The sequence below is a fragment of the Myiozetetes cayanensis genome, unplaced genomic scaffold (assembly GCF_022539395.1).
Source record: "Myiozetetes cayanensis isolate MyiCay16 unplaced genomic scaffold, myiCay2020 scf3, whole genome shotgun sequence".
Classification (NCBI taxonomy): domain Eukaryota; kingdom Metazoa; phylum Chordata; class Aves; order Passeriformes; family Tyrannidae; genus Myiozetetes; species Myiozetetes cayanensis.
Window position 1 is genome coordinate 45,379,535 of NW_026087521.1, and position 13,707 is coordinate 45,393,241.

Sequence of the window (13,707 nt, forward strand, 5' to 3'; positions counted from 1 at the left end):
CTGAGGTTTTTTCAGCTTTCTGACCCAAATATTGGACACAGCCTACTTTATTTAGGGAGACTCCTTTCCTTCCCAAACTCTAGGGAAACTCCAGCAATTTCACTGACTGCAAAACCTTTATTGCATAATATAAAGAGTACACAATAAATCAAAAAAAATTGAGTAAAAGCATAGGGAACAAACTAATTTTACCATTGTAAATTTTGGCTTTCACATTATAGATGAGAGCCAGTTTTCACTGGACTAGCACATTAGCTGTAAGCATTCTGTAGCTGTAATTCACTGCATGCTACAATATCATCTGCCCCCCTCGCCCTTTATTAACAGAATACAATCAGGAAATAATTAATGCTGAAAGGTACTTCTGGAGGTCATCTGGTCCAACCTCTTTTCCCCAAAATCAATGCCAGCTTCAGAGTTATACATGCCGTCTAGGGCTTTGACTTCAGAGGTTAAGAAACTTGAACAGAAAAATTAAGGTAAGCTTTAAAAAAAAAAAAAAAAAAAAAGTAACCCCCCCCCCCCAAACAATCGACCCTGTAACACAGCTAATCCTAAAGATATCAGAACTCCCACAACACTTGTTCCCTTCAATTTATCTTTTGTGATAGATCCTTTCTGTAATAAGCATCTTGATCTGTTGTTGCACAATGCAGCAGACTTAGCAAGTGGTGTCCAACCATTCAGCCAGAGCAGTCTGCAGGAACCACAGAAGCAGCTGATGACCGCACACCCCTCTGGGTAACCTCAGTTATGGTCTGCAATCGTCTTGGAGGAAGAGCTACAGAGAGAAGCGGACACACATTTCACAGACCTCAAAGAGGTGCCCCTGAGCAAAGCTGTACAGCAAGGAGCAAGCGGTGGGCTAAATGCTCTGCTGGACACCTCGTGTCACAACTGCCTACATGGCCTAAAGTGGGGTGGGGAGAAATATTCATAAAATTATTTTCAGGTAAAAATGCTGTTACAGAAAAAGCCACCCAAAATTACCAAGTGTAGAAGAATGTATCACCAGACGAATGCTGACTCGACTAGCACAGAAATTGTGATGATTTCCCACCCATTTGATACGTCTGTTTCTACTTCTATAATGCTGATTCCAAAACTAGGAAGCTGTCCCACAGAAAAGTTATTTGCCATCTTATTTTTTTTCTATGATGGGTGTGAATGCAGCTCTTCCTGCTACTACACCACTTTCCCAAGTCCACTCTGCTGACTTTAGGAGCTTTGGATCACAGATTGCACAGAACAATGAATATCCAAACTCAGTTTTTCAAGAATCACGTCCACACACTCGTCTTGCAGTAAAACCAGTATCAAGACTTTTTCCTCTCCTGTTGCATAAGTTCACTTGCACAATGCATGGCATCTCCTCTATTCCCTCCACAACCTGCAAATGTAAGCGCATCCTGTGGTACACGGCCGTGCTTTTTATACTTAGAGCAATATATGGCAACACCGAAGAAATACGGAATCTACAAATTCTGCAGCTTAGAAGAAATACCCCATCCAACGAGACAAAATAAGGAACAGCGGCAGGGTCATCTGACCCAACAAAAATAATACCAGGTGTCGTGCTGGTCACGCTACCTTAACCCAAATAAGTAAACCCAGACAGCCGCCTGGGATGTATATATGAGGAGCGAACCGGCGGGGCGATGCCGTGGGCAGGCAGAGTGGCGGGAAGGCTCGGGGAAGCGCACGGTGCCCCCGGGATTGTGGAGTCGGGCAGGGGGGTGAAAGGGAGACGCGCTGCGGCCGAGCCCCAGCGCAGCGCCCGAGCCCGCCCGGCCCGGCCCGCGGCCGTCCCGGCATGGCCCTGCCCGGGGGCGCCGCCGCGCTCGCCCCCCGCACACAATGGCAGCGCGGGGCCAGGGCGCCGCTCGATCCGCCACCGCCATCGCCACGGCCCGCCGCCGCCTCCCCCCGCGGCTCCCGAGCCCGCCGCCCCGCGGGGAGCGGCAGCCGGCGCCACCCGGATGCCGGGCGGCGGGAGCGGCAAGCGGTTCCTGTAGGTGAAAGGTCGGGGGGCGCGGGGCCGCCGGGGCCGGGCCGGGCCGCGCCGCGCCGGGGCTGGGGCGGGGCGGCGCCGCTCCGCTCCACGCTCCGCGGGGGCGGCGGCCGGGAGCCGGGCGGGCCCGCACCGTTAAGCGCGGCCGCGGCCGCTCCCCGTTCGGCCGGCGCCGGGAGGGGTGTCTGGGCTGGCGGGGGTGTCTCGCTCACCTGGCGGGCCCGCGGCCGCTCCGGCGGGTCGGTTTGGCGGCGGCGGCTCCGCTCCCGGGGGTCAGAGTTCGCGACCCCGCCCCCGCCGCCGCCCCGCCCCTTCCCGCCGCCGGCTCTGCGCCTGCGCCCGCGCTCGCGCCGGTCTGCGCGGCGGCGGGGGCGGGGCCGGGGGAGCGGGCGCTGACGGGGCGGGCCCGGCACGGAGTCGGGGAGGGCACAGCGCTCCGCTGGCCGAGCGATCCGACAGCCCTGCGGGCAGTGCCTAATATCAGAAAATTGCCTTTAGATCATCCAATCCAACCGTCCACCAGCACTTCCACTGTAACCCCTAAACCACATCACCCAGGCCAGACTCAGACGCCTCTTAAACATCTTAGAGGATGGTGACAGCACCACCCCCCCCCCGGCAACCCCTTCCTATATGTGGCCGCCCTAACAGTGCAAAAATTTATTTCTAATATCTGATCTGAATCTTCCCTGTGTCAGCTTAAGGCCCTTTTTTGTCCTCTCACTTCAGGCGCGGTAGAAGAAACCAGCCCCCGCATCACCACAGCCTCCTGTAAGGTGGTTGTAGAGACCCTTAGCCTCCTTGAGACTAAGCAAACCCAGCTCCCTTACTGCTCCTCATAAGATATGTTTTCTAGACCCTTCATGAGCCTTCTTGCACTTCTGTGGACACATTCTAGCACCTCAATGTCCTTTTCACAGCAAGGGGCCCAAAACTGAACGCAGTACTCGAGTGTAACACCCATCAAGCGGGGAGCACAAATCTCCAAACCCCCACTGCAGTTCTCTGCACGGACACAGGGATGAGCCAGCTTTGAACATCACGGATTTGCAGTTCTCTTTTGGCATTGGGGAGCTTGGTGGGCTCTGTCCCCTGAAGCAGATCCATAGGCAGGAGATTGGTGGATTGGGATTGAAACATACAGCACGATGGAGGTGCACACGGCACTTGGTGCAGTCACTGTAGCAGTTCAGCCAGCTAGGTCTGAAAGAGCAGCGCTTTGCCTGCATGGCAGCAGCAAGTCACCTCGTTAAATGTCAGCGCTGCCCTGAACAGCCTTTGGGAAGATGATGGGGAGCCTGGCTGCTAAAGAGTGCCCGTTCATGCTGGGGTAGTGCCAAAGGAACAATATACTGCTGTTCTCGCTGTGTCTCAACATCCATTTGGATCAAAGTTGCGTTTATGCTAATTATTTTAAATGACCTTGATTTTAAATAAGAGTTTAATATTTTAAATATGTCCCTTTTAGCCCTTCGTCTTCCATCTGTTCTACAAAGATGGTCTAGCAGTGGTCAGAGATCAGCAGCAACTTCATGTAGGCCACCGGGGCTGTATGTGCAAGTTCACAATCTGAAAATAACTTAGACCATTTTATGCAATTTCTACTGAATCAGATGACATAAGCATCAACATCTGAGCAGCAGAGATAGGAAAAAACCCCCAAAGCATACAAGCAAATTTATGTATTAAGAGTAATAAAATTATTCACGCTCTTATCTTGTCAATTCCTTTACTGCTTTTCTTCCCTCTCCCAGTCCCACAGCTGCACCTGCATCTATCTACTCCAGCTCGAGATCACCAGTTCAGTCAGTACTTGCAAGCATCATATTCTGCTTTTTGATCAAACACATTCCCAAATGCCAAATGCAAATGAACTTAGTGAAGAATTTTTAAATCGGTGCAATTAACTTGCTAAGCATTTCCTGAAGTGTCAACTATTGCAGCACTCTTGATTTACACTACTTGTCACTTCGCAAACTAGCTTGAGCCGCACATCCACTTGCTAAATGACAGAGCTTAGCGCAGTTTCATTTAACAAATATCAAACAACTTGCACCAAAACTTACTTCAGCCAAGTATTCGAATATCCTCAATACAGCAGAAATGTCACTGTAACCAGTAAAACATGCTTTGAAATGACCCAATTCATACTTGATCTGTATTACGAAGGCATGTCCATTTAGCTGTGTCAGCCAGGATTACAAGAGGCACATCCCTATCAAAACCATGCAGAGAAGCAAACCCCTTTCTGCTGTTACTGCAAGTTTTCAAAAAAACTGCTTTCAAATATATGTCAAAAAAGTATAAGAAGGCAGCATAACTAACCTGACAGAAAAATCTCTACCTTACAGGCCCTGTTAAAATACTTACAGAATCATAGAATCATTTAGGTTGGGAAAGACCTCATAAGATTGAGCAACTGCTAAGTCCACCACTAAATCATGTCCTAAAGTGCCACCTCTGCACATCTTTTAAATACCTCCAGGGATGGTGACTCCATCACTTCCCTCAGCAGCCTGTACCAGTGTTTGACCACCTCCTTAGTGAAGAATTTTTCCTAATATCTAGTATAAATCTCTCCTGGTGCAACTTGAGGCCATTTCCTCTTGTCCTGTCCCTTGTTATTTGAAAGAAGCAGCTGCCCCCGACCTGGCTACAGTCTCCTTTCAGGTGGTTGTAGAGATTGAGAAAGTTCCCCCCGAGCCCCCTTTACTCCAGGCTAAACAACCCCACCCAGCTCCCTCAGCTGCTCCTTATCAGACTTGTGCTTCAGACTCTTCACCAGCTTCATTGCCCTTCTCTGGACTTGCTCCAGCACTTCAATGTCTGTCTTGTAGTGAGGGGCCCAAAACTGGACACAGGATTCAAGGTGCAGCCTCACCAGTGCCGAGTACAGGGGGACAATCACTGCTGTTGTCCTGCTGGCCACACTATTGCTGATACAGGCCAGGATGCCATTGGCCTTCTTGGCCACCTGGGTACACAGGCTCATGTTCTGCCTGCCCCAAGCCTGCTGGTGTTGTTGTGACCCAAGTGCAGGACCTGATGCCAACAGAACCTGTGATTCAGGCATACTTTTACTGATACAGCAGGATTTATTAATGTTACACTCTCCATTTGACCTTCACATAGACTCAACTCTCCTAATTTTTTAGAATGATAGTTTCTTAGGATGCTTTTTCCTCTGGGCATGTCTACTCTTCAGGAAGCTCAGAGAATACTCCTCTCATCCTGTATCATGTGCTCCAGAACTATCTTCTCTCCACTGATAAATGTTCAGGAATATTGCGTTAATGGTTTAATATATTCTAGTCAGCTGTTGCAGCTAGTGCCTGTGGTCATAGAGCTGTAAATCACACTGTTTTATAGTACATGGGCTAGTTCATTCCTGGGCTGCTGAACCTTGGGAGGGCTGTCATGAGGCTTCAAGTGATAAAACCCCTCTGCTCAGTGTCCTACAGGTGGGGTTGTTCAGGGGCAATTTTTCTGATGGTCCGTTTTCTCTGCAAGCCACAGTCCAGCATGGGCCTGCACCCAGTTGTGGAAGAGCTTTATAGGTAACAAACATTGTGAGCTTGCAAAGGCATGGGTTTTTAGTTTGGTGAGCTGGGGAAGAGGGAAAAAAAAGTGAAGAACTAGACAGCAAGAGACAGCTAAGGGAAGATGAGAGAGCAGGATGATGGAAATATTTTAGCAAAGACATCAGTTTTGGTAGTGAGAGTGTGTCATTACACACTGTTGCACAGCCAATGTCTTGGCTGATGTAAGCAAGATAATTCACTTTAACGTTTCAGGTGGTCAGATCCAGCAGCAGTGTTAGTCTATCCACACAACCTACCTCTTCAGGCTGTTTTCTGTTCGTAAGGGCAAAACACAGCGTGATTTTTAAAGCAAGGCTGATGTGTAGGATAATGGTAAGGAATTCTGCCATTTGAAAATTACTGAATACACAAATTACATAATATGTAAGACCGGAACATATTTTTAAAAAAAAAAGATGCAGACTCAACTAATGTGAATTTATTTATACAAAAATGATGAATAACCACAGGAATATTTACAGCTTTGAACTGGTTTCATTTACAAAATAAAGATTCTATTCTTACATTTAGACAGTATGATTTAGGACTGCTTTGAATAAAAGGCTATTTGGATGGTAAATGCAGGAGACAGCAGTTATGGCAAACAAATGCACCAAATGTGTCTTTCCAAACATCTCTTTACATTGTGATGTAATATACATAGTGTAATAATCAAGTTTCCATGCACAGAAAATATTTAGTAAAATGTGTTCCATAGCTGCTCAGCTATCCATTTGTTTTAAGTCCTCTGGGCACAAAATACAGTTTTAAGTTAAAGAGATTTCAGGATCCTAGAACCTTTAATTTATCCACGAATAAAAATGTTAGAACTAATATTCAATCCTAATGTTTGTCTCATACTCTGCTAACCAATCTTAAATTAATTATGAACTATAGATTCTTATAATAAGAGGTAGCCAGGTGTCTAAAAATTTCTGGTCGTGCTATAGTGTTTAGTCAAATCAATAAGTAAATACTTTACTTTTGATGGTAATGCATCAAAATGGGATGTGAACTGAGAAACAGGGAAAATTTGAAAAGCAACTATCTGAAAATGTTATGCAAATGCCTGTGTTGGGGGTTCTTCATATGACATAAAGCACTAATGTTGGAGAAGGAGGAAAAGAAATATTCAAACATGTTTACAAAGACAATTTGTTTAACACAGAATTAGACTGCAATATGTATACTACTGTTTTTAAGGCTCTGTTCCAATCTATTTCTGTCACAGATTTTTTAACTGATCAGCTACTTCTGGAAGAAGTCCTCTGATTTTCACAGAACATTTTAAACTATTTTCACACCAAATCCTCTAGAGGTAGTTTGATGCCACACATGAGGCAGAATTTGGGCACCTTGTTCAGTATGTTTTGACTTTTATTGCTCTCTTTTGCAGCAGGGAAAATATCAAACCACAAACTGAAATTAAATTAGCTGGCTCCTAGCCAAATTTCTGATTCATTTGCTGGTTCATAAGTTGCCATCTTCATTGGTGTGCAGTCCCTGTGGAAATACTAAGAAGCTCTTCCCTTTGATACTATCAACAGGAAGAGCCACATCACATCTATATTACATTGATATCGGTTTAGTTTTGGATACAGTGAAAACCATGCCAGAAATCATTCTGAAGAGACATGCTAATAACTTATTTAGCTTGGTGAGCAGCTGGTTTTGAAAATTAGGTAAAAGCCCTTTATATATAACAAGAGAAAAGTATTCACTTAGCACATTTGTATTACAATAAAAGAGAATAAAGGCTTTGATCAGTCCTACTGTATTTCCAAAATTATCTGGTCAAACCTCCAGCGTTCCTGAGGAAAGTCAGATCTACAGCTTTAAGTCCCTGATTCATAAGGTACTCTACTAAAATGCTCAAAGCCAATGAAATTATTTGTATAATTAATATTAAGCATTTGACTTTCAAGCCCACCATTAACTTAACAGAAGGTCTAAGAAATCAAGCTTCTTCAGAGCTCTTTTAGTATCTTAGACCTGACCTTGAGGTATTTGAGGGAATAAGAGAATTTTGGTTTGCATTTTCACTCTTGGCCTTTCTGTCATAACTACTAACTGTTCTATCATCTATTCTCTTTCTATTGTTAGGCCACAGAAAATCTATTAATGTGTATTCAAACTATTAATTGAAAGTTAATGGCTCTTCATTCTGTTACCAAAACCAGCTTGATTCACAGGACTACCAACAAGTGTTTAATTCAGTAAAATTAACTGACCGCACACGCATCGCATTTGACATAAAAATGGCTTCCTTTCATGTGGTTTTCATAGTCCTAGTTCCATTTATGCTACTACAGTGTTAGAAATCTTTCTAAAGTTAAATAGAATAAATGCACCAGAATCATCAGTAAGTATTTCCTAATGAGGTATACTGATGATTTTCTTAAAGAAAAAGAACAAAACCCAAACACCTAAAACTGAACTGTGTTTTAAAGTGTCAAAGAAAACAAATCATATTGTAAACAAAACATGTTTCAAAGAATGGTATGCATTTTCAATGCCTTCTGCAATAAGAAAGCTGTGTTGTCTCAGTATGGCAATTCCAGTTTAAAAATAATATTTAAATATACAATAGTTTAAAATTTTGGGAGAGGAGGGTGCATATATTTGTTAAATGTTCTTCGAACAATAGTTTATACAGTGTTTCATATTGTGTACAGAACTCATTTGACACAAAGGTTTGAAACAAATAAGATATTTTGTCTTTTCTCTGTTTATCAGAAATGTATTTTTACTCTGCTTTAAACTACTACTGGAAACATAAAAGATAATATATCCTCCAATTTATTGAAGATAACTCACTTAGTCTCTTTGGCTTCTGTAGCACTGTAAGAGCTCTAGTGCCTTATCCCTGTAACTCCAAAGTCTGTTTTAAAATAGTTTTCCCTTTTCTGTTTTTTTTATAATTGAACTGTATTTTGCTTTTGTGATACAGAATTTGTTGTACTGTTTTAATGAACTGGTAGGCAAGATTTCAACTGCCATTCAAGGAAAGGAGCAGCAATATCATACAACTTCTCATAAAGGAGCTTACATAGCCAACAAAGATCCAAAATCTGTGAAATTCCTATACTGATCTGTTCTTGCTAAATTGTTAAGTGAACATCAGCAGCTCAAGACCTATAAACAAATCACATGGAACTGTACAATTGCAACAGATCTGGTTTCTGTTTTGCCTTTTTTTTTTTGTTTTTAAAAAGCATAAAGTTTATGAATCTGCCATTCTGAGGACATGGGCACTTTGGACCTCAGTGCAGACCTCACAAATAATTCTGCCCATTAAAGTAAACATTGGAATTTAATAAATAACACATTTTGTATCAACACAGAAATACATATAATTCTTTAAAAAAATATTACTTTACACTAAAAATGCAACAACTCCTAATCCTGACAAATATACAATTTTGTGTAGGTTGAGACGGTAGGATTCTGTTCCACTGAACAGTTGCTGTGGTCTGTTTTACCACCATCCTTGGATATTTTCCTTTAAACTTGCAGACATGATGCTGACACTGCTATAATACAGTGCCTTCCTGAAAAGCTTCTATCCACCTGTTAGAAAATAAACACTGTTAGGAAGTTGCTGATAAAAGAATAAATCTCACTTGTCACTTAGCTACAGATTCCCACAAGAAGTAACATCATACTTTCATTACCCGTGCAAATGCCAATGAGTCCAAACACACAAAGCTCATTGGGGACATATTAAATGTTGGTACAAGGCCATACCATAGAAACTTTCTTGTGTACCTCTCCCATACTGAAATTACACGCACGAAGCTGGCAAATCAAATCCTCAGAAAGTACAATATTCCAAACTTCTGCATACTTTAAAAAACCCCAATACTGCCATCTCTTATTTCACTGCAAACATGACCTGGGATGAATGAGACACTACAGTAACTGAGGTATCTGTCTACATAACCAACGCCCTCTGCTTTTGCAGCAGGTACGAGGGCATTACCGATGACTAGTGGGGCTGAGGGAAGAGGTGGCAGGGTGAAAGGTAGGGGGATAGGGAGAAGTCCCAAACAGCTGAGCCAAGGTGTCTCAAACTGGAAATTCAAAGTTAATATTCAGCTACTTTACTCCCTATAGCCATGGTTGCTGTTCCTACTAGATTAGGAGGGTGATAAACATCCTCACCTTCTCAGGGATGAAAAAATTAAAGTTCCTGAAACACCCTGATGCTACAAGGACAAATACAGTAAAAAATGGAATAACTCTGTCTTATGAGTGAGGGCTGAACTCTGTGTATGTGAAGTTAAGGGGTCGACATAATGATGATTGTTTTTCCTGAGTGAAAATCTTGCAAGAACTGAATGACACAAAGACTGTATTTATCTTTATCATGGAAATTCAAACCTGTCTCAGTATTCACAGGGTACCTAAACATTAGTCACAGATGTTGGCTCTTCCTTGCCCTGAGCATTTAATTTTGTAACTGTGTGCATGTTCTTTGAATTCAAGCTTTTGGTATGAACATATAAAGCATGTATAATTGCTCATGCCTGTCTGCACAAAGAACTCAAACATCTACCCCCTTACTTTTTAGGGCTCACTGTATTTTCCACTGCCATCCATACATTAAAAATATTTAAAGTGGAAAACAATTTAAAAAAAATCCCTGAATAGCTTAAGCACTGGACTTTTAAAACCTCACTGAAAAATAAGCAACTGTTAAAATTTATTACTGCACCAGTCATACAAATGCATCAGATATTTCTTTGGCCCTGTCAGGAAAAAATAGTGTCCCCTGATGCAAACAGACCAATGGCACATTCTTTGTTTTTCCTTTTAATGCTGTCAAAGCAACATTTATTCTGGAGGTTCAGCATAAATCTCATAAGCATATTAAATACTTGGAGAAAGCTCAAAATTCAAGGTACTTAATGTTATTCCTGGCCTCAGTAAAATACAGTATGTTCAATTTAAAGTTTTCCTACTGATGACAGAAGTCTGAATAGAAAAACAAAGCTATTGAATGTCTTGGGTTTTTTTATTTTGTTTTATATAGTACAAATGAGGACATGGGAAACAACAGAACAGTGTCTCAATGAACAAGGAAACATTTGTGTGCATGTGCACAAAATACTCCCCAAAATCAAATAAAGACTTCCAGATTTTTTAATGTAGAGAAGTGTCATTAGGCACGCTCTCAGCGGTTCAAAATTTTCAGTTGTCCTGGGCACCTTGTTTTTTAGAATGTTTCTATTTGCAGAAACCTGGAGCCATTTGAATGCTTAAGTATTAATAATGGACTAGTTAGTGCATAATAATGCATAATAATGCACTAGTTAGTGCATAAAATCTACTTAATAACATAAAATTCATTTGGCAAAACTGCAGTGAAACCAGTCAGATAAGACAGGTATGTAGGAAAGATAGCTTACATGTATTCCGTTTATACTAATTTCTAGGTTACTATAAGATCATGTAACAAATGTTTTCTACTGATTAATGACCAAGCTTCTGTGTTATTTTATATAGAACACACACAATATATAAATTGATAAATATGACTCCAAACTCAGACACATCAGCAGGACTTGAAATGAAACAGCTTGTGTAAATGTTCTTTGAATTCAAGCTTTTGGTCTTAATGTATTAAGCATGCCTAGGTGCTCATTCACATCTGCACACACACTTCAAACTTTGGTCCTATACATTTTAGTGTTTGCTTTATTTTTCACTGCCATATATTCATTAAAAATAACTAACATTAATATGTGAAAATAAAAAAAGAACATATCAGTTAATTCTTAGAACGCATTTTCTGGAATAGGCTAGGAAAAAGAAAGATTTCATATTTTATCTTTGACTCTCCAGTCTCCTACATGCAGTCTTTTCCAGAAGAGAGTCTGCTTCCTTCATTTCAGAAGCATTTCAGAAGTCCTAATGAAACCAGAACCTTGTGTTTTAAGTAATTTAAAACTTCCATTTATATACAACATGGATCTTTTGTACATATGTTTAATGTGTGATTATGAACACTCACCACTTCTACATTTTCTAGAAATATGTAACAGAAATGAATTCAAATAGTTTTCTTACTTTTGAGCTGAATGGGGATCATCTGCTTTGAATATGTAAAATAAAGTGTTTTTGTGCAGTAAATGGAACACTCTAGACTCTGAGTTTTCATCTTTTACTTCACTGACTGTGAATCCAAGTAAAGGCTGGCTCTCTAATGCTGCCACATCCTATTTAACAAGGGAAAAAAGGAAACAAGACAAAATTAGAGTTCGCAAGACATACTAAGGCACGCATTTAGACTTTATTCATATACCATACCACTGCAACAGACTATAAAACAAAAAAGTTGTTATAAACAGACGTGCAAAATGCTGCTTTTTATCTTCTCCGTGCATGAATCTGGAAATAACAAAACCTCGTAGACTTCAACACTGCTGATCTTTTCATTTCCCTGATAACATATACCTTGTCTTTCACTGTGTAGTCTCATCATTCTTCTGGTAAGGAGTTCTTGTATCAAAAGATCAACTACCACCAGGCAGCAGACCAAAGGTCCATCAACCCCAGTGCTCTCTCCAACAACCTTAGAAGTGAAGTGGGATGCTGTTAACTGCACTGACTGTGCCCAAAGGAGGAGCTATGGGTGCAACCTATGTTCTCAAGCACTGCAGTCGAGTTCCAAATACTTCAAATGGCTAAGCTTATTTCACTTTCTGTTGCTGGAAATTAGGAGAATAAGGGAAAAACAGTTGCTGAGTGTTCACAAATGGTTGGTTAGGAAAGAGCAGCAAGAGAAACTGTACTTTTTTGCTTTCTCTTTATTTAGTTTCAAAACCCGGCTAAAAATGAAACTTTTCCCCTTCCTCATTTATCTCAAGTACTTACTTTTAATTTTTTTTTTTTTTTAATACTCTTGCCTTTTAATTAATGAATACAATACACAGCATTTTTGGAAGGGAAAAAAACCCAACTATTTTTATCCTGTAGAACAACATAGTTCAAGATGCTTTTATAATGTTGGCTCTGCCACTAGCACACTGTGATGCATCCAAACAGACCCCCCATGTATTCAGCTGACTCAGGACATACCTACAACTGAGCAATGGTTTGCAGTGCAGAGGTAATCAAACTAGATGTGGAATCAGAAATAGCATAGCTATATCAATGTATTATGGTATCAAGCTCATTGGGGCTTTTCAAAATACTGCATTCATAGTTAGATCAGATACTGTAACGTGTTCTACTTTTATAGCCTGTTTCTAGATCATAAAAATGAACAACTTTGTTCCAAAGACAGCATTATCATTGGATATTTTATTTCTAACAGGTAGTCTCTTACCTCACTAGCAGCATATGTGTATAGCACCTTATTTTTTATAACAAACCATAGGTGTTTCCATGGTTTCTTACTGCCCTTGGATCTGTGCAGGTAGCCACTCATTGTAGAGTCTTCTGTATTTGCTGAAACCTGAAGAGGAAAAACAAATGAATCAAAAACCCCTAAGAGTACAAGTTTTCACAGTACAGGGTTTTTTTTTTTAAGCAGATTTCCAGAGTCTTGCCTGTCAAAGACTCAAATTCTTACCAAATTCTCAGGTTAATGTTGCTTAGTAGCTTACATGGCTGAAAGAACAATTATTTTGTCTGCTACCATCTATCTGGTCTGGAAGAGAGGTTTCCACTGCCACTAAGGTCTGGAACTTAAACTGGATGCAACACGACAAGAGAGGGCTGAAAGTCTGGGGACCATGTACAGCTGGAGAACACACATTCCTACATCAGAAGAATCACAGAATCACAAAGTGGCTCGGGTTGGAAAGGACCTTAAAGAACACCTAGTTCCACCCCCCCGCCATGAGCAGTGACACCTTCCACTAGACCAGGTTGCTCGAAGCCCCATCCAGCCTGTTCTCAAAAACTTCCAGGAATGGAGAGTCCACAATCTCTCTGGGTAACCTGTTCCATTTTCTCACCACCCTCACAGTAAAGAATTTCTTCCTAACATCTAATCTAAGCCAACCCTCCTTCAGCTTAAGGAGTGTCTCCCTTGTCCTATCACTTGTGAAAAGTCCCTCTCCAGCCTTCTCATAGGCCCTCCCTTCAGGTACTGGAAGGCTGCTC

At 41.7% G+C, this 13,707-nt stretch overlaps 2 protein-coding genes across 4 annotated transcripts in view; both read right to left on the reverse strand.

Moving 5' to 3' along the window:
• Window positions 1–2,324, reverse strand: part of NR2C1 (nuclear receptor subfamily 2 group C member 1) — a 50,339-nt gene extending 48,015 nt beyond the window's left edge. For 2 of the 3 annotated variants that reach the window (XM_050325417.1, XM_050325415.1), the window contains exon 1: window positions 1,591–1,837. In XM_050325417.1, coding sequence (XP_050181374.1) covers window positions 1,591–1,815 — 225 coding nt within the window. In that variant the 5' untranslated portion in view covers window positions 1,816–1,837. Of the gene's footprint in view, window positions 1–1,590; window positions 1,838–2,223 lie in introns of those variants that run through there. The other variant, XM_050325418.1, reaches the window with a different exon arrangement.
• A 3,692-nt stretch (window positions 2,325–6,016) lies between these two features.
• The window catches only part of FGD6 (FYVE, RhoGEF and PH domain containing 6), a 71,095-nt gene continuing 63,404 nt past the window's right edge, over window positions 6,017–13,707 (reverse strand). Inside the window, exons 19-21 of the mRNA XM_050324648.1 lie at window positions 12,926–13,054; window positions 11,665–11,813; window positions 6,017–9,162 (exon numbers count right to left, since the gene is read on the reverse strand). Of these exons, the coding sequence (XP_050180605.1) occupies window positions 9,126–9,162; window positions 11,665–11,813; window positions 12,926–13,054 (315 nt within the window). The 3' untranslated portion in view covers window positions 6,017–9,125. The remainder of the gene's footprint in view (window positions 9,163–11,664; window positions 11,814–12,925; window positions 13,055–13,707) is intronic.